We start from the raw sequence: 25242 nt of genomic DNA on the forward strand, positions 1-25242 counted from the left end.
TTCTTACTCTGAGAGTGTGAAATAGACTTGACTTTATCTTGTGCGTGTGAATGTTGTGAAGAGTGTGCGTGTTTTTAATTCTCTTATTTTGGGTAGCCTTTGTTTAATTTCCTTATATAGATGTCATGACCTTATTTGTAAAGTGTCTACACGTGTGTGATTTCTGCATGTTTTGGAAAAAAATTAGTTCTGTCCAAGCGCTCGCGTCGTGAAGCTGCAAACAGGTAAATTTGTTTGTCTCGTAAACGTTCGAGCCATCCGCCGAACCGACTTATTCCACTCCGTCACATTACATTTAATTGAACTTTTACCTTTTTCGACGATGTTCAGTAAGACGATTGGTCGAATCAGTTCTAAAGCCTAAAAAGGAATTATGACAAAGACTGGCTGAAAGGGAAGCAGACAGGCTTTTGGCTGATCTACGGTTTGAACGGATCCACAAACCTTTGAATCCAGAGGCCCTCGACTTTGCCAAAAACATCTCGGGAAAAAGATCAGCAAGAAAACATTGGCTTGAAGTCAAAAGGTTCTCGGCGTACGTACCAAAGGTGCTTATATTTACAAAATGCTTCACGCTAGGGACCGACCTTTTGATATTTGATAACGAAGATCCAAAAACCTCTCCGGAAAAAGACCAAAAAAGAAAATATTGCCTTGAACACAGCGACGTACCAGAGACAAACGGAAAAGAAAAAGAGCAAGCCAACTAGCCACGATAAAACAAAGTTTCGTTAGAAACAACATTTCAGGGAAGATTTTGACAAGCACAAATTTTAAAATACAACCCGGCGGGAGGGGATTGTTTTCTTCAGTCCTGAATGTCTTCTAGGAGACGCTTTTAATTGGATTTAAAGTGAGGTCATCACTTCCCGCTGACTCGCGGGACAGTGAGAGCTAAAGTAATATAACAGGGTTATAAGAACCCGCTGTAACTTACACAAAACCTACCGTTTTCTCTTCAATTTGTCCATTCAAGTTCTGCACATGTGATTTGAGATTTCAATTTACTCAGATTCGCTTTTAATCTCGTAAAGCTTTGTGCGTGATCTGTTTTGGAATCCCGCCATATTTTAGAAGCAGTTAATTGAACAGGAAGATGAAGTCATCTGAATCAATTCTTTATTATGATTGGCTGAATCTTTGTTTTGGTCCTATAAAAAGCGTCTCCTATATAGGTGACATTCAGGACTGTTTTTACCATATCTTGCAGTTTCGAAGTTGGCAGATTCCAAATGCAAGCCAGATTTAGAGGAGGGGGGCTTAAGGGGGGTGCGAAAAGCGTACAGAAAAACACCGAATTTTATCTTTAATAAGACTTCTCCGGGGCAGAGTTGGCAGAGACGAAAATTTGTCGAATTCCAGTTTTTGGTGCATTGGAAAGGCAATTAAGATACAGTTTTGTAGATTTCTTGCAGATAAACTGATATATTTTTAATGGTAATCAAAAAAGAAATATGTTCAATTTAGCGATTGATGCCTTTTGCAAGCCTTAGGTTTACCCAGTACCCTTAATGAGATTATGTCCATCATTCTTCACTAGTGACTCTAGTGAGTTCCATATCGCAAATGATGTAATAAACGCTCGGGCGTTTATCTAATTTCGATGGTCCGAAGGGGGGCGTTCAATAGATAGGAAGCGCTTATTAGAAAGGGGCGTTCTTTACAAACTATGAAAAGAAACCCAAATGCAGTGGGGTTAGTCAGGATCACGTTAAATTAAAGCCTGCGTAGCAAGCGTTTCTTGACATTCAGCAAGTCTCACCCAGTAGAAGCCAAACTAGGGTTCATTAGCTTTGATTTATATTACCTAAATTCCTTTGTCGTTTCTTTTTAGGCTGGGAGCGTGGGTAGGGGGGGCATTAAATAGATGGGGGGCGTTCATTAGATAAGGCGTTTATTAGATCATTTGCGGTAAGGCATATATTGATAACAATAGTTTCTGTTCATTATTATGGTTCTAGGAAGCTGACCTACTAATACAGAAAATGTTTTATGAAAGGTGTGGCTTATAGACCATTTTTACGATGTTGCTTGCGCATCCAAAATGCCACAGACTGGCGGGCCACAGCAGGGCTAAAATGCGGAAGAAAGGGAATTTCAATCCAAAACTCTGTGAAAAAAACACTCTGTCAGTATTTTCTATAGCTTCGTCTGTGAACTCCACTTCGTACGCAATTTTGGATCAGCTGTGGCCCGCCAGTCTGTCGCATTTGATGCGCGCGCAACATCGTAAAAATGGTCTATTGATAGGTCCACCACTTGGCGCCGGTGTATTTATCCACCCCTTGTACCGGCGTGCAATTCTTTACAAATTCGGTCGCCAACCGGAAGCAAACTTGAGCAGCTTGAGTCTAAGGAACCTGCTGTGAACACCCAGTGCCGCCAGTGAATCGTCATCAAGAGAAACTAACATCTCCCCGTCAATCAAATTACGCTCGAAGACCTCGGCTAGTGCGCATGCGTTGATCTGCATTAGACATTGTGTGACTTCGCGGACTTTAAGTCCGCTGACATCAGAGGGAATAACAAAACCAGGGTCTTTTTGTCCACACGAACATGTGGGTGTCTGGCACTTCATTGCCATGGTAACCTCCCCGTAGGACCTTTGGGTATCCATAGTAACCGTTGTTAGGTCTCCATTGTGTTGTACCGGAGTATCGTAGATATTCTCTGAGTCGCTATCGGATGATGTTTCCTCAGGATTCACGCGATTTTGGCGAAAATTCTCATAATGCTGTTCACCTGTGTCTAACGAGAAAGATCTTAGTGATTTTTGGTCATGGAATTTGGTGTTCTTCCTGGCATCGCTGAGACTTCGCACCTTCCTGGACATCGCTGGTGATCTTGGTACTGCCACAAGCACGCTGTCTTTGCTGCACACCCCTCTAAAGACGGGCGGGATCTCGCGTGTCCCGGATGTGAGCTTGGATTTTGTGTCTCTCCGTGGAGGGACTGGAGGTGGAGTCTTTGAGCCACTATAAGCCTCTGACTTCCTACTTTGCTCTGATAATACCGCGAGATTATTCCTCAGTTGATTTCGAGAATGCTGATAGATTTCACCCAAAGACTGCGAGCGTTTCACCCAGCGGTTATTCCCAGATAGTTCGGGTATCCCTCCCTTGCTTTCTTTCCATGATCGCCGCTGCTCGCCAAAGCTTGTCGTTCGCACTAAACTCGCAGGTTCAATATTTGTATCAGTTTCTTTCAAACTCACGTCGGACATAGATTCGTAAAGTTCGTCATCATCCTCATTCAGGTTTGTTGGAAGATTTTGCGCCATGGAATCTCCCTCAGGCCCACACACATAGCCTAAAGTAGCACCATCCGCTTTTTGAGTGTCAACATCACTCTCTAACTCTATTGACATCTTTCGAAAGTTAATTTCTTCGTAAATGGGGTCGAGATTCACACTGAGTTCACTTCCGGTAGACTCAGATGACTGCGCATGCTCAGAAATTTGCACCGAGTCAGTTTGATCACCTTCATCATTATAGTTTCCTTGTATCACCGTTTCCTTTCTACTCGATTCAGGCGAAGGTGTATAGGAATTAGGGATAGTCTGCTCAAGGCCTGATATAGTTTTGTCCATCTTTGGCTTTGCATACGTCACTCTTCTCGGTCTATCAAGGGTCGCGCTCTTCTTAGCATACCAGATCTTTTGCATTTCCTTCGCTATTTTCTTCCTTCTGTGATGATGCAAGAGTTTCGCTTTCGATGAACTGACAAACGTCCTGATAAAAACGAAAAATATCACTTTTCTTAGATTCGATGACTAAGACGATGAGCTTCAAGTAAAACTTTGTTACACTTTATGAAACACAACTAAAATCCTGTGAATTTGTTGCTGTTATTGTTGCCTCCTACCTTTTATTTATTTTATTGCTGTTACCAAAGGTTTCGATCTCTTCTGAATCAAGAGTTTTACATCCCAATAATACAATCTCAGCTCTCGGTTTCTCAAGCGAGTCAACTCCTGCGTGATTTCTTCTTGATGATTCGCCGTCGTTGATTCCCAAAGATAGTTTTCCGTGACCCTGTTGTTGTTGTTTATGCTAGTGTGTTGTTTTTAAGGTTTACATTTGCAAACCTTGAATTCAGTCACACCATGTGAGCTTCAAATAGACACAAGCGCGTTTCTCACGGTTTTGTCTGAAAATCTTGCGGTTTCACTCCGTTTACTTGCTCCAAGCCATGAAATCACCATCAATAGAAAGTATTTTTCAACTTATCGTTTAGTTTTCTATCCGTGCGTTGATAAATAGTGCTACCTCCATACAGTGAGCTCACTTCAAAATGCTATCTCCGCTAAAAAGTTGTACTTTCGATAACAGTAGTTAAGGCATTATTTTGCTACAACGAACGAGGGATTTGAAGGTGAACTCGTCAAAGCATTTCACATTTAGTTCCGGCTACCACAACACGCCTCAACTTGTAAATAACTAAGATCATTCATTGTTGCACACCTCTAGCTGCTGTAGCTGAACTAAGCATTTCGGGTAGCACTTAAAGAATGGGAAATATGCCAGCTTTCACAACTAGCATACACCAGAAAATGACATGAAAATTAGTCAACGGATAATAAAACTCTCTCAGGTATATCTGTACGAATTATTTTTTTTATAAGAACGTTTTTTATAAGAACCTCCAGCCTGAGATTTCACCAAATTTTAAGAACATGCTAAGAACATGTCGAGATGCGCAGATTAAAAAAAATCTTTTTTAGCCTTGATGCGTTCAAAAATCAGTAAAATGCAAAATCAAATTGTTCTCATAGTAACAACCTTAAGCTGAACAATACACTTCATAATAGAAATACTCGTTTCTCAGGACTGAATTTTATAACTCCAAAGTATACTAGAAAAAGCGAAGGTGGGAAAACGTTTACAGTAAATGCCATCCGTAAATGGAACAATTTAGAAGCCAGCATAAAGAAACTGCCTAATATAAGCTCTTTTAAGAACGCTCTCCGTCATAAATATCTTAATGAACAATTACTTTTAAATCATTTTAATATTTCGAATTAACTCATATTTTATTTTATTTATTTAATCTTTTTTTTTTTTTTTTTTTTTTTTTTTGGTCTGGGTGGGAATAGTATTTTTATAATTTGTATTGTAAATAGAGATTTTATATATATATATATATATATATTTTATATTGTATTATTTGTATGTATGAGTTTTGAGGGCCACAAGTTTACTAGTGTATTACACTATTAAGTGCCACCCTCTGTAAATAAAGTTATTATTATTATTATTATCTTAGTTTGCTTTTGATTATCCTAATAATTCATTGGGTATAATATTCTTTAAAAACTTAAATTTACGAACATCTTTAAAAACATATTCGGCCTTAAAATGCTCCAAATATAAAAACGGCCCAGCCACAACAGAAAATTAGACGTTCTTATAAAAAAAGTGTATCTAAGCTTATAATGCTTTTGCGTCGTATACTCCTGTACCCTCTTAAAACAGGTGTTCACCCGCCCTCCCTCCAGCTCATTCCAGTCCGCCCGAACATTCAGAACAGCAGACGGGTTTACGTTTTCTAGTCGTACCACCCTCGTTGTGTACCCCCACCATTTCCCCCCTCCCCCACAATGTATACTCCCCCCCCCCCATCCCAAAGAGCACTCCCCCATTTCGCCGAACACACCCTACACACGGACGTAACTACCCTTCCCGTCGGTGTGAGCCCCAGATTATTTGAGTAACTGAAAAGGTAAAGTAGTTAGATCCTTTAGTCGTTTCTGTTTACTTAAACACTTCTTTACCTTTTGTTATGCAAATGCTCGCTTTCGATCTTTTAAAATACCTGAATTTGAAATATTTTTGTCTTTTACTATTATTAAAGGGAAAAATAATCAAGCCCCTTAATTCTTATTTATTCATTCGGACCTGCTGCCGCCGGTGCAGAATGGAGAAACCACGGGGCATGGTCACTCATTTTTCTTTATGCAAATAAGTTGGGGTCGTTGTATTTTGGAATTTCGTAGAGCCTATAACCAAGGTTTGGTTTTTAAATTTTTATTTTAGAAATTTTGGTCAGCTTGCTTTTTTTTTTTTTTTTTTTTTTTTTTTGGGGGGGGGGGGGGGTGATTTTGTTACCGGCGGAAGCATTGTCCTTACTACTCAGGTACTTGTCCACTTAAACCGCCTCTGCCAGCCGCCATTTTGTCGTCCTAGCAAAGTGTTAATATGCATCCATTTCCATCGGCCAATTTGGGGAAGCCAATGCAGTATTTTCGATTGAATTTGGTAAATAAAATATTAAGCTTTGTTTTTAGATAGTCATTTCGGGATTTTAAAACACTACATGCCTTTCTGCCCTTCTGGATGATTTGGGAAAAGCTTTGTTTCTGGGTTCCCCTCCGCTCTTCCGGCTTCCGATTCCAAACCGCCACAGGAACCCCAATTCAAATAAATAAATAAATAAATTCAAATAAATAAATAAATAAATAAATAAATAAATAAATAAATAAATAAATAAATAAATAAATAAATAAATAAATAAATAAATAAATAAATAAATAAATAAGTAAATAAGTAAATAAGTAAATAAGCAAATAAATGAATAAATGAATGAATAAATGAATGAATAAATGAATAAATGAATAAACGAATAAACGAATAAACGAATAAACGAATAAACGAATAAATGAATAAATGAATAAATGAATAAATGAATAGATGAATAAATGAATAAATGAATAGATGAATAGATGAATAAATGAATAAATGAATAAATGAACAAATGAACAAATGAACAAATGAACAAATGAACAAATGAACAAATGAACAAATGAACAAATGAACAAATGAACAAATGAACAAATGATCAAATGAACAAATGAACAAATGAACAAATGAACAAATGAACAAATGAATAAATGAATAAATGAATAAATGAATAAATGAATAAATGAATAAATGAATAAATGAATAAATAAATGAATAAATGAATAAATGAATAACCGAATAAATGATTAAATAAATAAATGAAAAAATGAATAAATGAATAAATGAATAAATGAATAAATGGATAAATGGATAAATGGATAAATGGATAAATGGATAAATGGATAAATGGATAAATGGATAAATGGATAAATGGATAAATGAATAAATGGATAAATGAATAAATGAATAAATGAATAAATGAATAAATGGATAAATGGATAAATGGATAAATGGATAAATGGATAAATGGATAAATGGATAAATGGATAAATGAATAAATGAATAAATGAATAAATGAATAAATGAATAAATGAATAAATGAATAAATGAATAAATGAATAAATGAATAAATGAATAAATGGATAAATGAATAAATGAATAGTAATAATGATTTATATATATATATAATGATAAGTTTTTCTTTGAGGCAGAGATAACATCTTTTGCTAGAGCTATTGTAGGAGTAGTGAGATGACAGGATTTTCCATGAAATAAAGTGTCGTTGTCTTTAAGGCTCCATATGTACTTGCTTAGTTCGGTCGAGTTTCTGTGTTTAGCGTGTCGGAATGAGGCGGTGTGGTTTCTATATATTGTCTTGAATTCGTTCTCGATTAGTCCTACGTAGGTTTCGGAGGTGTTGTTGTCCTTTCTTGTTATAGTAGCTTGGTAGATAACAGATGATTGGAGGCAGTTTCCGTCAAGGGGGCACGCGTTCTTTTGTCGGCAGTTGCATGTTTTGTTATTTGCGGTGGCGAGGGAGGTAGGGGCGTCTTCGGTTGTTATTGATGAGGCGATCAATAACAACCGAAGACGCCCCTACCTCCCTCGCCACCGCCAATACGGACTGGCGGACTGGCGGACTGGCGGACGGACTGACTTCCTGACTCGAGAGGCCTGAGGAGGAACTGATGGACGGACGGTCTGACGGACGGACTGACTTCCTGACTCGAGAGGCCTGCGGAGGAGGCTCTCATTCATGTGGCTACGTGACAAGTGCGCCTTCAAGATGAGAGGTAATCATCCTGGATAAGCGATTCAAGATGAAAAGGTTACTCCTTTTTGTCACCCCTCTTCTTTTGTTAGCATATGAGCAATCGGCGGGGGTGATTGCGCGATTGTACGATTTGTGAAAATAACCCATCTTCTATATGCTTATTGAACATTAAGAGCTGTGATTTAAACTCTCATTCTTAAGCACCTTATCTTTTACCTTTTCAAGTAACTCAGATGATCGTATTCGTCTATCAAAGGTAAGTAGAGTTAGGGGCAAATAACTAGAAAACATGCCGGTGAAAACATTTGACTCTCTGCAATAATTATTCAAATCCTCGATAGGATAGTTACTTGAACCAAATTCTTTAATTGTAATGGATTTGCTTAAAACTCGATCTTCCGACAGCTCGAATATTATTTCTGTTTTCTTTCGATTGTATATTTCCCCCTGATTTTATCATTTCGTCTTTTATGGCCTCATTTTAAATATAAAAATGCTGCTTTTCCAAACACAACATTAATTATGATCTGCCGATACCTTCAGGTATTTTATTTCTCTCCTTTGAATTTTAAGTTATCCAATCTGGACTCGAGCCTACGAGCCGGCTCTCCTGTGTTTTTTCGGGGCAATGACCGTTTTCAGGGCTTTCGGAATTCTGTGGCGAGCAAAAAATAGAGAGTTTGCACATAGTGGTAGTAGTTCCGTAGCAGTGGTTATAGTTCCGTATCACTCAAAAATTCTGTCGTCTGGTACGAGTCTTTTAACCCACTCTGGAGCCGGCGCGGAGGGGGGGGGGGGGGGTGGCATGGCTGCATCTTGAAGACAGCCTTTTTTGTTTTGTTTTGCAGGCAGTCTTTAAAAAAATGGGCCCATTTCTTCGGTACGGCTGGTTTCCACATGATCGCAATCGGTCGTTTTCATTGACACTCGAATCGTACACGAATGCAGGCGATCGTGAGCCGATCATATGTAAACCACTTTGTCATCGGTTGCGATCGTATGGTCAAATGCGATCGTTTGCGATCGTATGGTCAATTGCGATCGGTTGCGATCGTACTGTCAAATGCGATCGGTTGCGATCGTACGGTCAAATGCGATCGGTTGCGATGTTATAAAAATCAGTCCTTACAAATAAAGTATTTCAGTCTCTATAATTTCCAAGATATAAAAATATCACAATAGCTTTCCCATATCGATGGAGATGAATATACCATTCCAGCTATAAGTTTGTGCGCGCATAACCATTGAAACCTACCTCAACTGCCAGAATGCAGCGCGCGCTTTTGTAAAGCTTACATCAAACGAAGCGCGCGCTGCATGCCGGTAGTTGAAGTAGGTTCCCATGGTCGGTGCGCGCGCATAGCTGGTATGACCTATTATCGTGTGCTTGGTATTTTGAATGAAAAAAATAGATGGTCACTAATGGCTCGTCTTAGAGAAACAATCCCTTGAGTGCGTTGAGCCTGACAAGGGTGATAGAATGAGTAGATGTAATACCATGATTTCAATGATAAATGATTATCTCTCTGAGCGAAAAAATTCATAATCATATGCGTTTTTGACAAGGGAGAGGGTTTTTTTGTACATGCTTGAAGTATATATTGATTTATATCCTACCAAATGAGATATATCAATTTAAAGCTTTTTAGTTTGAATATCAGTTTACCGTAGAGAAGTTCTGCTACTAGCAAGCCAGGGGCGGATACAGGGGGGTCCCGACCACAGCATTGCTCTTTCGAGTTTTCTTTTTTCTGTATTTCTTTAGCAAATGAAAGTTGTGTCTTTGTCTTCAGGGACGTAGCCGAAGGGGTCCAAAAAGGCCCATATAAGACATTTTTTCCTGTATTTTAAGAAATGTTTCATACATTTACTGTATTTTTGGCTGCTGGAAGGAAGGGTGTGGGCTGGCTCTGAGCCACTCCACAAATAGAGAGGAACGGTGTCAGAAGCACCTTGACCCCCGATAATCAAGAGCCTGGCACTTTTAAGTGCTCCAGGAAGAAATGTATCACTTGTGGTTACATTGCTCCTACCACCCGCATTATCGGACCCAATGGGGAGTCGTACTCTGTAACGGACCATATCACATGCACCACTAGCAATCTCATTTATTGCATTTCTTGTCACGTTTTCGGTATGATCTACATCGGAGAAACCGGTCGCATGCTCGGCACGCGTTTTTGTGAACACCGCAACGATGTAATCAACCGTCGCACATTCAAACCAGTGTCTAGTCATTTTAACCTCCCAGGACACACTGTCCACCACTTGTCTATTTGTGTGGAGTTTCTTTAAACAACGGATCCAATGACTCTCGCATCCAGAAAGAGAATAGAATTATTTTCTCTCTTGGCTGTAGAGCCCCTCTAGGTATTAACGAAAAACTGTCCTTTGCATAGGTAATTACGATTTTTAAGCGCGCCCCGTTCTAATTGCCTATTTTTCCTTGTTCCCTTGTCTGACCGCGCGAGCGGCGCCGGCTTACTGCCTATTGTTCGCACACTATACTATAAATACCACTCCACCATCCTATTCAGTTTCCTTTGCTCCGACGAAGGGCTAACGCTCGAAACGTCAGCGCAACCACTTTGTTCCACAGAGGCGTTTAACATACCTTTTAACATACCGTTTAACATACGTAGACCATCTAGTTTTTCTACAGCTTGCCTCTAGTCTTTCTAGTTATACCATTCTGCAATAACAATCTCCCACATCCCTTTGTAAGTTAGGGAGTGTTCATGAAATACACCGAGGGGGTGGGGGGGGGGGGGGGTCTCCGAAATGTTTTAGCCAAAAGGGGGGCTCTGGATTTTTTAGGTGCCATACTGTTATGATCTAGTTTGTAGCACAAATACAGATTAAATATTAAGCCTATTAAAATACTTCTTTATTACTGTCTTTATAAACCATAATATAGATACTTCTAGTAAATAACAGTTGGAATTACCGATACAGTTTATTATCAGAATAACAGGAACAAATTGAAATAAACTTCTAAGTGGTGGAGCATGCAAATCCCCTAAACGATATCCATACAATTTTTAAACGTTGGACATTAGCCCTTTTTTACAGAAAAATATTCTTATCAAAAACAAATATACACAAATGTATATTCGTTCACAGGCGTCCAAGGTCGTACCATTTGACATTTGAGGAAGGGGGGGGGGGGGGAAGGATTTTGAAAAGCAAACAACTAATTGAAAAAATCCCTGCACCATTTAATAACATGATTTTACATGCAAATAAATATGAAGTATGCCTAAAAGAATTACCGCCTTTTGATCATGGGAAAAAAAAATCCTGATGACTCGAATTCAACCCCCCCCCCAATCCCCCAAAAGTCAAATGGCCCACCCCTCAGTGTCAAATGCTAAGAACATCTATAAGAGATTGTATAGTCCGCTCCGTTTAAATGATCCAATACCTCTAATCTGTGTCCGAACTACTCTCTTATGTTTGTATGTCTTTTTATTTATGATGATGCCTTTGAGTTCGATGCCTTTCTGGCTGAGAGCACATGCATGAGCCTTTGAGCTTCATATCACATGCACCAGCCTAGATACTCGATCGCCTTTAGGAGAAACCTTGGTAGCAGTTTAGCTGTCCCGAGTCTACGGGTGCTGACCTTTTCTTCAGCCTCTCCTGACATGACGCGATTCGCAAAATCTGTGGTATAGAGTCGGAAAACAAGTTTATGCGCAAGCTTCTCGGCAGCATTTTACCCTTCTTCTGGCTTTCTTTGTTCCTTTTTTCTTTTGACCACTCTCTTTCCTTCTTAAATTGCCACGCTGTCGCGGTTGAATCTAGCACTTATTAATTTGTATGTGTTAGAAATCGCAGAATGAATTGAAATGAGATTCTTCTCAGTGGCATTGGCATCTCACTAGCAGCCCAAGATTTCACATCATATACAAGGTTTGTTTACAGCCGGTGTTTAACTTCCTTCACTTTTCCTTCTAGCACCGACTGGATCATCAACTCTGACAAGGAGGGCAACTTGGCAGTATTAATTTAAAGCCTTTTCTGTTTATTGCTTCGAAATTTTGGGGTTCCTAAAAGGGAGGCACCGAAAAAAATATTTACAATGAAAGGGGGGCTCCTAAATGTTAAGGTGTCTTGAGAAAAATCTTCCCCCCCCCCCTCGGTGTATTTGATGAGCACTGAAAATTGCTTCGAAATAACGATACTTTCTGAACAAACCATTGGAAGAAATTGGCTGGATTTATAATCTCAGGAAAGGTTTGAATCTCAGGAAAGTTTTGTATCATTTAGGTGGTTTTGGATTGTTCAAATCTACAATATTCAAGGCAAAAAGATAAAAACAAATGCTGAGTGATACGGAACTAGGACTGCTACGGAACCGTTATCGTACTGTAGAGGTGAATATCAATAGATTTGTTTTCACCCTTATACCTAAGAGACCATTTATAATGTTTTAGCAATTAGAAGTTGTGTAAAAATAGCAATAAGTGATATTATATAATAGCGGCAAAACCAACGAACATCATTTGTTAGTCTTTACATCGTTACCGATCTCCGGAAAATGTTTCCCTTTTACCAGCCATTTATAGCGCAAGTAGGTACTTAAATAGCCTCAGTCACGAAACGAAAATAGAGTTTATTTGAATATTGATATCTGAAAAATACTGGCTGAAAATTCGTTTAAAACCTCGAAAAGTTATTGTTTTTTAGGGAATTTCGAACTTTCTGCGCTTTTTGTCCCCTCCATCAATCGCTCGGCCAAGCAATTACGTGACGACGCTTCCGATCACTTGTGCGTGCTCGGCGTCATAATGTTGGTTTAGTTCAATATGGTGTACAGTGAAAGTAAGACGTGCGACGGTGACCCTCGCGATAAAAGGAAAATTGAGGCACGAGTGGGAGAAATTCGTACGGAAACATCGACCGGACTTTCGTACACGAGGTGACAACATCTCACTATGTTCAAGAAAGAGTGTTATGATGGGCCGAAGCTCAAAGTCGGAAATTTAAAGTTTAATAGACGGCTAATCCCCGGGTCGATTCCAACCGAGGACGGCGGTAAGAAGACAGAAGAGGAACCGTCCGCTCGTGAGCAAAGACACGTAAGTTTTCAAATGTGTGAAATCTGTAAGCATGTTCGCCTATTTTAAGTAATAATTATCATGCCAATACCGCAGATAGGCCATTTTACCATGATATATTTATATATGCTTGTGTTTTTTTCCTATGCAGAAGTGGGCACTCTTTTTTTAAACACAAAACAAGGATTTCGTACCACATTGCATGTAAAAAAGATCAAATGCGGGAAAGTCGTAGTGTCTAAATCAGAGCCAAGATATGACAAACGTGTGTTGCATGCTATAGTTAGATAAATTCAATTCTACTAAAAGCAACTCGTCTCATATCATCTTTTTTTTAGATGTCATGGTTATCACCTTTATTATGAATAGAAAGCGGGAACCATTTTTTTATTTGATAAAAAATAAACTAAAAGCAAATTATTTAGATACCATAGTCATCTCCTTTATTATTATGTAAATTATAATGTCTGTGTTCTTTTTCTGTAGAAGCGCAGATCAGTCCTAACTGACCACTTTGGCCCAGTTCCACATAAAAGAAAAAGAACTGAAGAAAATGCAAGTGATGGGCCAGCAAGTAGTGCGAGTGGTGTTGGGCAGGCTGTTGTGCCTAGTGGTGTTGTTCAGGCTGTTGTGCCTGGTGGTGTTGGGCAGGCTGTTGTGCCTGGTGGTGTTGTTCAGGCTGTTGTGCCTGGTGGTGTTGTTCAGGCTGTTGTGCCTGGTGGTGTTGGACGGGCTGTTGTGCCTGGTGGTGTTGGGCAGGCTGTTGTGTCTGGTGGTGTTGGTCAGGCTGTTGTGCCTGGTGGTGTTGTTCAGGCTGTTGTGCCTGGTGGTGTTGGGCAGGCTGTTGTGTCTGGTGGTGTTGGGCAGACTGTTGTGCCTGGTGGTGTTGGGCAGGCTGTTGTGCCTGGTGTTGTTGTGCAGGCTGTTGTGCCTGGTGGTGTTGTTCAGGCTGTTGTGCCTAGTGGTGTTGTGCAGGCTGTTGTGTCTGGTGGTGTTGGGCAGGCTGTTGTGTCTGGTGGTGTTGTTCAGGCTGTTGTCCCTGGTGGTGTTTGGCAGACTGTTGTGTCTGGTGGTGTTGTGCAGGCTGTTGTGTCTGGTGGTGTTGGGCAGGCTGTTGTGTCTGGTGGTGTTGGACGGGTTGTTGTGCCTGGTGGTGTTGGGCAGGCTGTTGTGCCTGGTGGTGGTGTTCGGGCTGTTGTGCCTGGTGGTGTTGGGCAGGCTGTTGTGCCTAGTGGTGTTGTGCAGGCTGTTGTGCCTGGTGGTGTTGTGCAGGCTGTTGTGTCTGGTGGTGTTGGGCGGGCTGTTGTGCCTAGTGGTGTTGTACAGGCTGTTGTGCCTGGTGGTGTTGGGCAGGCTGTTGTGCCTGGTGGTGTTGGGCGGGCTGTTGTGCCTAGTGGTGTTGTTCGGGCTGTTGTGCCTGGTGGTGTTGGGCAGACTGTTGTGTCTGGTGGTGTTGGGCAGGCTGTTGTGCCTAGTGGTGTTGGGCAGGCTGTTGTGCCTGGTGGTGGTGTTCGGGCTGTTGTGCCTGGTGGTGTTGGGCAGGCTGTTGTGCCTGGTGGTGGTGTTCGGGCTGTTGTGCCTGGTGGTGTTGGGCAGGCTGTTGTGCCTAGTGGTGTTGTTCAGGCTGTTGTGCCTAGTGGTGTTGTTCGGGCTGTTGTGCCTGGTGGTGTTGGGCGGGCTGTTGTGTCTGGTGGTGTTGGGCAGGCTGTTGTGCCTGGTGGTGTTGTTCAGGCTGTTGTGTCTGGTGGTGTTGGGCAGGCTGTTGTGCCTGGTGGTGTTGGGCAGGCTGTTGTGCCTAGTGGTGTTGTGCAGGCTGTTGTGTCTGGTGGTGTTGGGCGGGCTGTTGTGCCTGGTGGTGTTGGGCAGGCTGTTGTGTCTGGTGGTGTTGTTCAGGCTGTTGTGCCTGGTGGTGTTGGGCAGGCTGTTGTGCCTAGTGGTGTTGTGCAGGCTGTTGTGTCTGGTGGTGTTGGGCGGGCTGTTGTGCCTGGTGGTGTTGGGCGGGCTGTTGTGCCTGGTGGTGTTGGGCAGGCTGTTGTGTCTGGTGGTGTTGTTCAGGCTGTTGTGCCTAGTGGTGTTGTTCAGGCTGTTGTGTCTGGTGGTGTTGGGCAGGCTGTTGTGCCTGGTGGTGTTGGGCAGGCTGTTGTGCCTAGTGGTGTTGTGCAGGCTGTTGTGTCTGGTGGTGTTGGGCGGGCTGTTGTGCCTGGTGGTGTTGGGCAGGCTGTTGTGTCTGGTGGTGTTGTTCAGGCTGTTGTGCCTAGTGGTGTTGTTCAGGCTGTTGTGTCTGGTGGTGTTGTTCAGGCTGTTGTGCCTGGTGGTGTTGGGCAGGCTGTTGTGCCTAGTGGTGTTGTGCAGGCTGTTGTGTCTGGTGGTGTTGGGCGGGCTGTTGTGCCTGGTGGTGTTGGGCGGGCTGTTGTGCCTGGTGGTGTTGGGCAGGCTGTTGTGTCTGGTGGTGATGTTCAGGCTGTTGTGCCTAGTGGTGTTGTTCAGGCTGTTGTGTCTGGTGGTGGTGTTCAGGCTGTTGTGCCTGGTGGTGTTGGGCAGGCTGTTGTGCCTAGTGGTGTTGTGCAGGCTGTTGTGTCTGGTGGTGTTGGGCGGGCTGTTGTGCCTGGTGGTGTTGGGCAGGCTGTTGTGTCTGGTGCTGTTGTTCAGGCTGTTGTGCCTAGTGGTGTTGTTCAGGCTGTTGTGTCTGGTGGTGTTGGGCAGGCTGTTGTGCCTGGTGGTGTTGGGCAGGCTGTTGTGTCTGGTGGTGTTGTTCAGGCTGTTGTGCCTGGTGGTGTTGGGCAGGCTGTTGTGCCTAGTGGTGTTGTGCAGGCTGTTGTGTCTGGTGGTGTTGGGCGGGCTGTTGTGCCTGGTGGTGTTGGGCGGGCTGTTGTGCCTGGTGGTGTTGGGCAGGCTGTTGTGTCTGGTGGTGTTGTTCAGGCTGTTGTGCCTAGTGGTGTTGTTCAGGCTGTTGTGTCTGGTGGTGGTGTTCAGGCTGTTGTGCCTGGTGGTGTTGGGCAGGCTGTTGTGCCTAGTGGTGTTGTGCAGGCTGTTGTGTCTGGTGGTGTTGGGCGGGCTGTTGTGCCTGGTGGTGTTGGGCAGGCTGTTGTGTCTGGTGGTGTTGTTCAGGCTGTTGTGCCTAGTGGTGTTGTTCAGGCTGTTGTGTCTGGTGGTGGTGTTCAGGCTGTTGTGCCTGGTGGTGTTGGGCAGGCTGTTGTGCCTAGTGGTGTTGTGCAGGCTGTTGTGTCTGGTGGTGTTGGGCGGGCTGTTGTGCTTGGTGGTGTTGGGCAGGCTGTTGTGCCCGGTGGTGTTGTTCGGGCTGTTGTGCCTGGTGGTGTTGGTCGGGCTGTTGTGCCTAGTGGTGTTGTTCAGGCTGTTGTGCCTGGTGGTGTTGTGCAGGCTGTTGTGTCTGGTGGTGTTGGGCAGGCTGTTGTGCCTGGTGGTGCTGTTCAGGCTGTTGTGCCTGGTGGTGTTGTTCAGGCTGTTGTGCCTGGTGGTGTTGGGCAGGCTGTTGTGTCTGGTGGTGTTGGGCAGGCTGTTGTGCCTGGCGAAGCTGTTCAGGCTGTTGTGCCTGGTAGTGTTGCTCAGGCTGTTGTGCCTGGTGGTGCTGTTCAGACTGTTGTGCCTGGTGGTGTTGTGCAGGCTGTTGTGTCTGGTGGTGTTGTGCAGGCTGTTGTGCCTGGTGGTGTTGTGCAGGCTGTTGTGCCTGGTGGTGTTGTTCAGGCTGTTGTGCCTGGTGGTGCTGTTCAGACTGTTGTGCCTGGTGGTGTTCTGCAGGCTGTTGTGTCTGGTGGTGTTGTTCAGGCTGTTGTGCCTGGTGGTGTTGGGCAGGCTGTTGTGCCTGGTGGTGTTGGGCAGGCTGTTGTGTCTGGTGGTGTTGGGCAGGCTGTTGTGCCTGGTGGTGTTGGGCAGGCTGTTGTGTCTGGTGGTGTTGGGCAGGCTGTTGTGCCTGGTGGTGTTGTGCAGGCTGTTGTGCCTAGTGGTGTTGTTCAGGCTGTTGTGCCTGGTGGTGTTGGGCAGGCTGTTGTGTCTGGTGGTGTTGGGCGGGCTGTTGTGCCTGGTGGTGTTGGGCAGGCTGTTGTGCCTGGTAGTGTTGGGCAGGCTGTTGTGCCTGGTGGTGTTGGGCAGGCTGTTGTGCCTGGTGGTGTTGGGCAGGCTGTTGTGTCTGGTGGTGTTGGGCAGGCTGTTGTGCCTGGTGGTGTTGGGCAGGCTGTTGTGTCTGGTGGTGTTGGGCAGGCTGTTGTGCCTGGTGGTGTTGTGCAGGCTGTTGTGCCTAGTGGTGTTGTTCAGGCTGTTGTGCCTGGTGGTGTTGGGCAGGCTGTTGTGCCTAGTGGTGTTGGGCAGGCTGTTGTGTCTGGTGGTGTTGGGCGGGCTGTTGTGCCTGGTGGTGTTGGGCAGGCTGTTGTGCCTGGTAGTGTTGGGCAGGCTGTTGTGCCTGGTGGTGTTGGGCAGGCTGTTGTGCCTGGTGGTGTTGGGCAGGCTGTTGTGCCTGGCGAAGCTGTTCAGGCTGTTGTGTCTGGTGGTGTTGTTCAGGCTGTTGTGCCTGGTGGTGTTGGGCAGGCTGTTGTGCCTGGTGGTGTTGTTCAGGCTGTTGTGCCTGGTGGTGTTGGGCAGGCTGTTGTGCCTAGTGGTGTTGGGCAGGCTGTTGTGTCTGGTGGTGTTGGGCGGGCTGTTGTGCCTGGTGGTGTTGGGCAGGCTGTTGTGCCTGGTAGTGTTGGGCAGGCTGTTGTGCCTGGTGGTGTTGGGCAGGCTGTTGTGCCTGGTGGTGTTGGGCAGGCTGTTGTGCCTGGCGAAGCTGTTCAGGCTGTTGTGCCTGGTGGTGTTGGGCAGGCTGTTGTGCCTGGTGGTGTTGGGCAGGCTGTTGTGCCTGGTGGTGTTGTTCGGGCTGTTGTGCCTGGTGGTGTTGGGCGGGCTGTTGTGTCTGGTGGTGTTGGGCAGGCTGTTGTGTCTGCTGGTGTTGTTCAGGCTCTTGTGTCTGGTGGTGTTGTTCAGGCTGTTGTGCCTGGTGGTGTTGGGCAGGCTGTTGTGCCTGGTGGTGTTGTTCAGGCTGTTGTGCCTGGTGGTGTTGTTCAGGCTGTTGTGCCTGGTGGTGTTGTTCAGGCTGTTGTGCCTGGTGGTGCTGTTCAGGCTGTTGTGCCTGGTAGTGTTGGGCAGGCTGTTGTGCCTGGTGGTGTTGGGCAGGCTGTTGTGCCTGGTGGTGTTGGGCAGGCTGTTGTGTCCGGTGGTGTTGGGCAGGCTGTTGTGCCTGGTGGTGTTGGGCAGGCTGTTGTGTCTGGTGGTGTTGGGCAGGCTGTTGTGCCTGGTGGTGTTGTGCAGGCTGTTGTGCCTAGTGGTGTTGTTCAGGCTGTTGTGCCTGGTGGTGTTGGGCAGGCTGTTGTGCCTGGTGGTGTTGGGCAGGCTGTTGTGCCTGGTGGTGTTGTTCAGGCTGTTGTGCCTGGTGGTGTTGTTCAGGCTGTTGTGCCTGGTGGTGTTGGGCGGGCTGTTGTGCCTGGTGGTGTTGGGCAGGCTGTTGTGCCTGGTAGTGTTGGGCAGGCTGTTGTGCCTGGTGGTGTTGGGCAGGCTGTTGTGCCTGGTGGTGTTGGGCAGGCTGTTGTGTCTGGTGGTGTTGGGCAGGCTGTTGTGCCTGGTGGTGTTGGGCAGGCTGTTGTGTCTGGTGGTGTTGGGCAGGCTGTTGTGCCTGGTGGTGTTGTGCAGGCTGTTGTGCCTAGTGGTGTTGTTCAGGCTGTTGTGCCTGGTGGTGTTGGGCAGGCTGTTGTGCCTAGTGGTGTTGGGCAGGCTGTTGTGTCTGGTGGTGTTGGGCGGGCTGTTGTGCCTGGTGGTGTTGGGCAGGCTGTTGTGCCTGGTAGTGTTGGGCAGGCTGTTGTGCCTGGTGGTGTTGGGCAGGCTGTTGTGCCTGGTGGTGTTGGGCAGGCTGTTGTGCCTGGCGAAGCTGTTCAGGCTGTTGTGTCTGGTGGTGTTGTTCAGGCTGTTGTGCCTGGTGGTGTTGGGCAGGCTGTTGTGCCTGGTGGTGTTGTTCAGGCTGTTGTGCCTGGTGGTGTTGGGCAGGCTGTTGTGCCTAGTGGTGTTGGGCAGGCTGTTGTGTCTGGTGGTGTTGGGCGGGCTGTTGTGCCTGGTGGTGTTGGGCAGGCTGTTGTGCCTGGTAGTGTTGGGCAGGCTGTTGTGCCTGGTGGTGTTGGGCAGGCTGTTGTGCCTGGTGGTGTTGGGCAGGCTGTTGTGCCTGGCGAAGCTGTTCAGGCTGTTGTGCCTGGTGGTGTTGGGCAGGCTGTTGTGCCTGGTGGTGTTGGGCAGGCTGTTGTGCCTGGTGGTGTTGTTCGGGCTGTTGTGCCTGGTGGTGTTGGGTGGGCTGTTGTGTCTGGTGGTGTTGGGCAGGCTGTTGTGTCTGCTGGTGTTGTTCAGGCTGTTGTGTCTGGTGGTGTTGTTCAGGCTGTTGTGCCTGGTGGTGTTGGGCAGGCTGTTGTGCCTGGTGGTGTTGTTCAGGCTGTTGTGCCTGGTGGTGTTGTTCAGGCTGTTGTGCCTGGTGGTGTTGTTCAGGCTGTTGTGCCTGGTGGTGCTGTTCAGGCTGTTGTGCCTGGTGGTGTTGGGCAGGCTGTTGTGCCTGGTGGTGTTGGGCAGGCTGTTGTGCCTGGTGGTGTTGGGCGGGCTGTTGTGCCTGGTGGTGTTGGGCAGGCTGTTGTGCCTGGTGGTGTTGGGCAGGCTGTTGTGCCTGGTTGTGTTGGGCAGGCTGTTGTGTCTGGTGGTGTTGGGCGGGCTGTTGTGTCTGGTGGTGTTGTGCGGGCTGTTGTGCCTGGTGGTGTTGGGCAGGCTGTTGTGCCTGGTGGTGTTGGGCAGGCTGTTGTGCCTGGTTTGTGCTGTTCAGGCTGTTGTGCCTGGTGGTGTTGGGCAGGCTGTTGTGTCTGGTGGTGTTGGGCAGGCTGTTGTGTCTGGTGGTGTTGGGCAGGCTGTTGTGCCTGGTGGTGTTGGGCAGGCTGTTGTGCCTGGTGGTGTTGGGCGGGCTGTTGTGCCTGGTGGTGTTGGGCAGGCTGTTGTGCCTGGTGGTGTTGGGCAGGCTGTTGTGCCTGGCGAAGCTGTTCAGGCTGTTGTGTCTGGTGGTGTTGTTCAGGCTGTTGTGCCTGGTGGTGTTGGGCAGGCTGTTGTGATTGGTGGTGTTGTGCAGGCTGTTGTGCCTGGTGGTGTTGGGCAGGCTGTTGTGCCTGGTGGTGTTGGGCAGGCTGTTGTGTCTGGTGGTGTTGGGCAGGCTGTTGTGCCTGGTGGTGTTGGGCAGGCTGTTGTGTCTGGTGGTGTTGGGCAGGCTGTTGTGCCTGGTGGTGTTGGGCAGGCTGTTGTGTCTGGTGGTGTTGTTCAGGCTGTTTTGCTTGGTGGTGTTGGGCAGGCTGTTGTGCCTGGTGGTGTTGGGCAGGCTGTTGTGCCTGGTGGTGTTGGGCAGGCTGTTGTGCCTGGTGGTGTTGTTCAGGCTGTTGTGCCTGGTGGTGTTGTGCAGGCTGTTGTGCCTGGTGGTGTTGGGCGGGCTGTTGTGTCTGGTGGTGTTGTTCAGGCTGTTGTGTCTGGTGGTGTTGGGCGGGCTGTTGTGCCTGGTGGTGTTGGACGGGCTGTTGTGCCTGGTGGTGTTGGTCAGGCTGTTGTGCCTGGTGGTGTTGGTCAGGCTATTGTGATTGGTGGTGTTGTTCAGGCTGTTGTGCCTGATGGGGTTGGGCGGGCTGTTGTGCTTGGTGGTGTTGGGCTGGCTGTTGTGTCTGGTGGTGTTGGGCAGCTGCTCCCACAGCTGCCCCAAAAGCAAGAAAGAGAGAACCTTGTTGTACAAAATGCAATGCACCTATGAAAGGCCACAGTAAGAAAATTTGTCTTGATAGAGCCACCAGTTAGATTAAATTAGAGTGATTTCAATTTGTGAAACAGTTAGTGTTAATTGATACCACTCTCTGTTTTACATTTGTAGATGGAATTCACAGATATTGTTTTGCTGATTATTTTTATTCAACATCAATGTACATTTTTTTTTCATTGAGTAAATTGACTGCAAAATTGGTTCGATATTACTCACTTTCAATAAATAGTAACAAGAAAACATCTATAAATACGTTATTTAATATTTTGCCTATTTGGTAAAATAAATACAAAATATAATTATTTTAAAAATAAATGTATCAGGTTTTTTTTTACAATCAACTAAGTTTTTTTTACAATCAACAAAGTGTTTTTTTTGCTATTTTTATCTATCAAACATGTACATATATTTCAAGAACTATACAAATCACACTATACAAAATAAAATCATGAAAAGATATATATATATATATATCCAGTTCTCATTAGTTGAGCCATATTCGGAATTTAGCCATACATCAATGCCTCATTAGCTCCTGGCCTCCTGGTATCCCCTTGGATGTAGGTGCCGTGTCTGATATCTTGTCCGTATTTCATTATAAATGCACGCAGACAATGGGCGAGTGTTTTCCCATCCCATGTAACCACATATCCACCGAATTATCCAGCGATAGGCAACTTACCTAAAAAATCTGTAAAATAGCACAAAGAATTTAGTTGTCAATGATAACAGCAATAACTGATTAGTTTATGTGTGAGGATAAAAAAGACATTTCTTCAAGGTCAAAGGCTTCTCTTATCTTCCACAAAGTATGAACTCGCTAAGAAATAAATTATACCCCAAAATAAAAATCACAGTTAACGATGCCTTTATTAATAAAAAAAACTTCGAAAAACAATTTATAACAGCAATAAGCTAAATGGTGCTTGTATCCTCAATAGCCCATGAGGTAAGGGGAAATTTGTGAAAAACTGCAATGCTTTTGGGCTAAAAAAATATGGAGATAGCCCGTCTACTCCCTCAATTTCAAATGGTTCGACTATGCGAAAATAACAGATATCAAAGAGCGAAGACCCTGAACCAAAACCTGTAATCGCATGGATTAGAACTTCGTATATGGCATTTTACATTTACATGATTCTCAACTACGTATAACAAAAATTCCTTACTTGTTCTCCGATACTCCTGTACGCCGCCTGTATGCTTGCCCTGTCCTTGCCTTCAGCAATGGCGCCACGTTTTGAAGGACGGCCTTAGTCATAGCTCTGTAGTCCTCGTGCAGTGATGCATGATAAGTTCTCAATCGAACCGTCGAATGTTAGTTTGCCTTGAACATTCTCAATTTCTCTACAGCATCGATGCTCAAGAGCGCCGCTCAGCTCATTCTTTGCACAATAATGTTGACACTGGCACCTATAATTAACAACAAACGTGAGATGTCGCGACTCGATCGTAACATAGGGTAAACAATTTACCATTCCTGGACAGGTATTATCTCATCCTCTCTGTCGGCCAGGATCTGGGGCCTCAGGCCATCGGGGTCGTTCGATTCCTCATCAATTTCTTCCCCGTAGGCCGGAGGCGCGAGAGGTTCATCCGTGTAGGGCTCAAACTGGGTCTCTACCTCAGCAAACTCCTCACTTTCGTAGCCTTCGTATGATGAACTCGACGAACTCTCAGTCATACTGTGTGATACTTGCAATCCGGTTATAATAATTTAAATGTATGATAAAGCGTGTCTTGTATGTATTGTTTGATTTCAAAAGATAAGCCAACATTATGACGCAAAACGACGCGTTATCACACGAAAGCGAGGCGATTCATGAGAGCGAGGTCGATAATCAAAGCGAGGCTACTAGAACCTAGTCCTCCAAAAGGGGGACAAAAATTGATACTGAATTGCCGTCAATTGTCTCGGAAGAAAATACCATAACTTTGCGGGTTTTAAACAAATTAACATCAGATTTTGGCAAAGTACCCAAGGAATGTTGATCTTAATATAGGCTAATATTATTTTTCGTGACTTTAACTAATGGCTGGTACTTAAATGGCCTTAAATTGTCGGTATTGAGACACCATAGCCTCCGACGTAATTTCCCTCACGCTATCTTGCGTCACGTAAAATAACATATGTAATTTCCCTCACGCTATCTTGCGTCACGTAAAACTAATAAACTCTTAATCCCCGGTTTGCAGTTTTTAATGTAGTTATCAAAAGGCTACACTTTGAACTCCATGTCAAAAAGCCTCCGTAGAACCACAGGACACCTCGTTTAATACAATTTTATATTCTGATAAAAAATGTATGTACATTTAGCCATCACTTCTATGAAAACAGTTTTTTTGGGTGTAGAAAATGTCCATACTTACAGGGTCCTACTGTACATACAGCACACAGTGTGTGTATTGGTCATCTTCTATTTGAGCGGTACCATTTGAGCAGTCGACTGAGAAGTTAGTACTGTACATGCAGCATACAGTGTGTGTATTGGTCATCCTCTATTTGAGCGGTACCATTTGAGCAGTCGACTGAGAAGTTAGTACTTTACATACAGCACACAGTGTGTGTATTGGTCATCTTCTATTCTATTTCGCCTCTATCCGCAACAACCGACGTCGAGTAAATGTGCGAATTACACGCATGATCATGGTGTCAATCATCTCTTTCGTCATCAGCTGGTCACCCTACTGTGTCGTCAGTGTAATGGCCATGGTGCACCGCGCGCCGTCATTACCACGTGGTTTCGCCGAGATCCCTGAACTCATGGCTAAAGCGTCCGTTATATACAACCCTCTGGTGTTTACTGTGATGAACATAGAGTTCCGAAGATCACTCTTTCAAGTTATGTCGAACTTTCGCTGCAAGGAAGATACCGGGGTATCTCCCTTGCAACGAAAGTCCGTAGTCCCAGGGGATATTAGGTGTGGTTGAAACAATTTATAAACTCTAAGCACTAAAATATTAATGACCAGTTGTTACTAGGATGATTGGGGGATCCACTGTACTATATTCATGACCAGTTGTTACTAGGATGATTGGGAGAATCCACTGTTTCTCTATGGGTGAGCAGAAGCGAAGAAATGGGATAGCAAAAGCGGAAAATACTCCATTAGGAATAGCAGTTAGTAAAATTCTCTACCGTAAAAGATAGGACGATCACCATCTCTCATCATTTTTAGAAACACAACTTTCCATGTATTATTTGATACTTTGAAAATAGAACTGACCTGTTTGAGTTGTAGGATGAATGTGACGGTACCCTAAGGTTTTCAAACTCGTGGGCACGGGCGTTGACACGACGTTTAAATGAAATGTTTTTCCGAATGTTTTTCCGTTGACACTAATTTTGTTCTCTTGGCCACGGTAGTTTTTTTTCCGTTGGCACGGATTTTTTTCCGTGGAAACGGAAAAAAAATCCGCGGTGAAAATGGCGTTTAAAAAAGTTGAAAAGTCGTTGATACGGCTGTCTAGATTTCGTGTCTACGAATCAAACACACGGATCACGAATCGTGAATGTGAACCATTCGATTGAATCTTCCGATTTTTATTTTCACAACCTTGAGTCGTATGCAAACAAGAGAGTGGATCGGTTGCTGTGTCTTATTCTTTTATTATTTGTTTTATTGTTTTATTGTTTTTGTTTGTTTGTTTTTTTGTTTTTTTTTGTTTTTGTTTTATTGTTTTACTGTTTTTTGTTTTATTATTTTATTTAAGTGTGTATTTTGTGTTAGGCTCAAGCTATGAAAATGCAGGCCATAGTAAAGCGAAAATCCGACGTAAGGTAAGCATCACACACAAACACATAACATGTGCAACCACACGTTGGTGTATAGGAGCAAGCTATTTAGATCGATCACAACAGTTTGAAATACACCTCAGACGTGGTAATATCTCCTGTTTCCCCTTTAGCTATTTCCTATTCCGCCCTAGTCCTCGTGTCTCCTACCCTCGGCACCCATCAGTTTATACCTCCCTAACCGCGTCTGACTAGCCATCGATCTTGCTACCTGACGATAAATCGTGGCTAGAATTAGTGTGGTGGCACATTTATTCCTAAGAGCTCTTATAAAATTTCTCACATTATTGATTTAATACTGTGTGTTTGTGTATCTTTTTTTATCAGCCCGCCAGGTACATGCCATTCTCTTCTCTTGATTCTTCGTATTCCTGCCGTTTCTGCTGCCTGTGCCTCCGCGTATTATTTTCGCTCAATACAGGCCATCGCATAAACTCATCGCTTATTAGCCACTATCTTAGAGCGCGTATCGTTACACAATCTCTCTTTACACGACACAATATAACACCCCGTGCTCAAGGAGCCAACTGTCCTATACTTATATAACCACTATCTATCTCCTATTTGCCATTCATTTCTTTCTTATATACCGTATCTGCACGCCTTCATATTTTATTCCTATCACCGG

At 44.7% G+C, this 25242-nt stretch overlaps 1 protein-coding gene, 2 long non-coding RNA genes and 1 pseudogene across 3 annotated transcripts; 2 read left to right on the forward strand and 2 right to left on the reverse strand.

Annotated features, from left to right (window-relative positions):
* The first annotated feature begins 186 nt into the window (after positions 1-186).
* Positions 187-1466, forward strand: LOC125559136. The gene is made up of 2 exons (XR_007306373.1): positions 187-224; positions 331-1466. It is a non-coding gene; the product is annotated as an uncharacterized LOC125559136 (long non-coding RNA).
* Positions 1467-1877: 411 nt separating this feature from the next.
* Positions 1878-4432, reverse strand: LOC116614087. Its single transcript, XM_032374686.2, has 2 exons — positions 3865-4432; positions 1878-3731 (listed from the first exon to the last, which is right to left on the reverse strand). The coding sequence occupies exon 2, from the start codon at positions 3662-3664 to the stop codon at positions 2306-2308; it is 1359 nt and encodes a 452-aa protein (XP_032230577.2). The 5' UTR covers positions 3665-3731; positions 3865-4432; the 3' UTR covers positions 1878-2305.
* Positions 4433-12897: 8465 nt separating this feature from the next.
* On the forward strand, positions 12898-13551 carry LOC125559056. Its single transcript, XR_007306309.1, has 2 exons — positions 12898-13037; positions 13503-13551. It is a non-coding gene; the product is annotated as an uncharacterized LOC125559056 (long non-coding RNA).
* A 7321-nt stretch (positions 13552-20872) lies between these two features.
* LOC116614065 lies at positions 20873-23397 on the reverse strand (annotated as a pseudogene).
* Between the last annotated feature and the right edge of the window lie 1845 nt (positions 23398-25242).

This window comes from Nematostella vectensis, chromosome 13, assembly GCF_932526225.1.
Source record: "Nematostella vectensis chromosome 13, jaNemVect1.1, whole genome shotgun sequence".
NCBI classification, from domain to species: Eukaryota; Metazoa; Cnidaria; class Anthozoa; order Actiniaria; family Edwardsiidae; genus Nematostella; species Nematostella vectensis.

Bases quoted from the DNA above. Each gene is read 5' to 3' on its own strand.
- LOC116614087 (XM_032374686.2), bottom strand. From the start codon at position 3,664: ATGCAAAAGATCTGGTATGCTAAGAAGAGCGCGACCCTTGATAGACCG.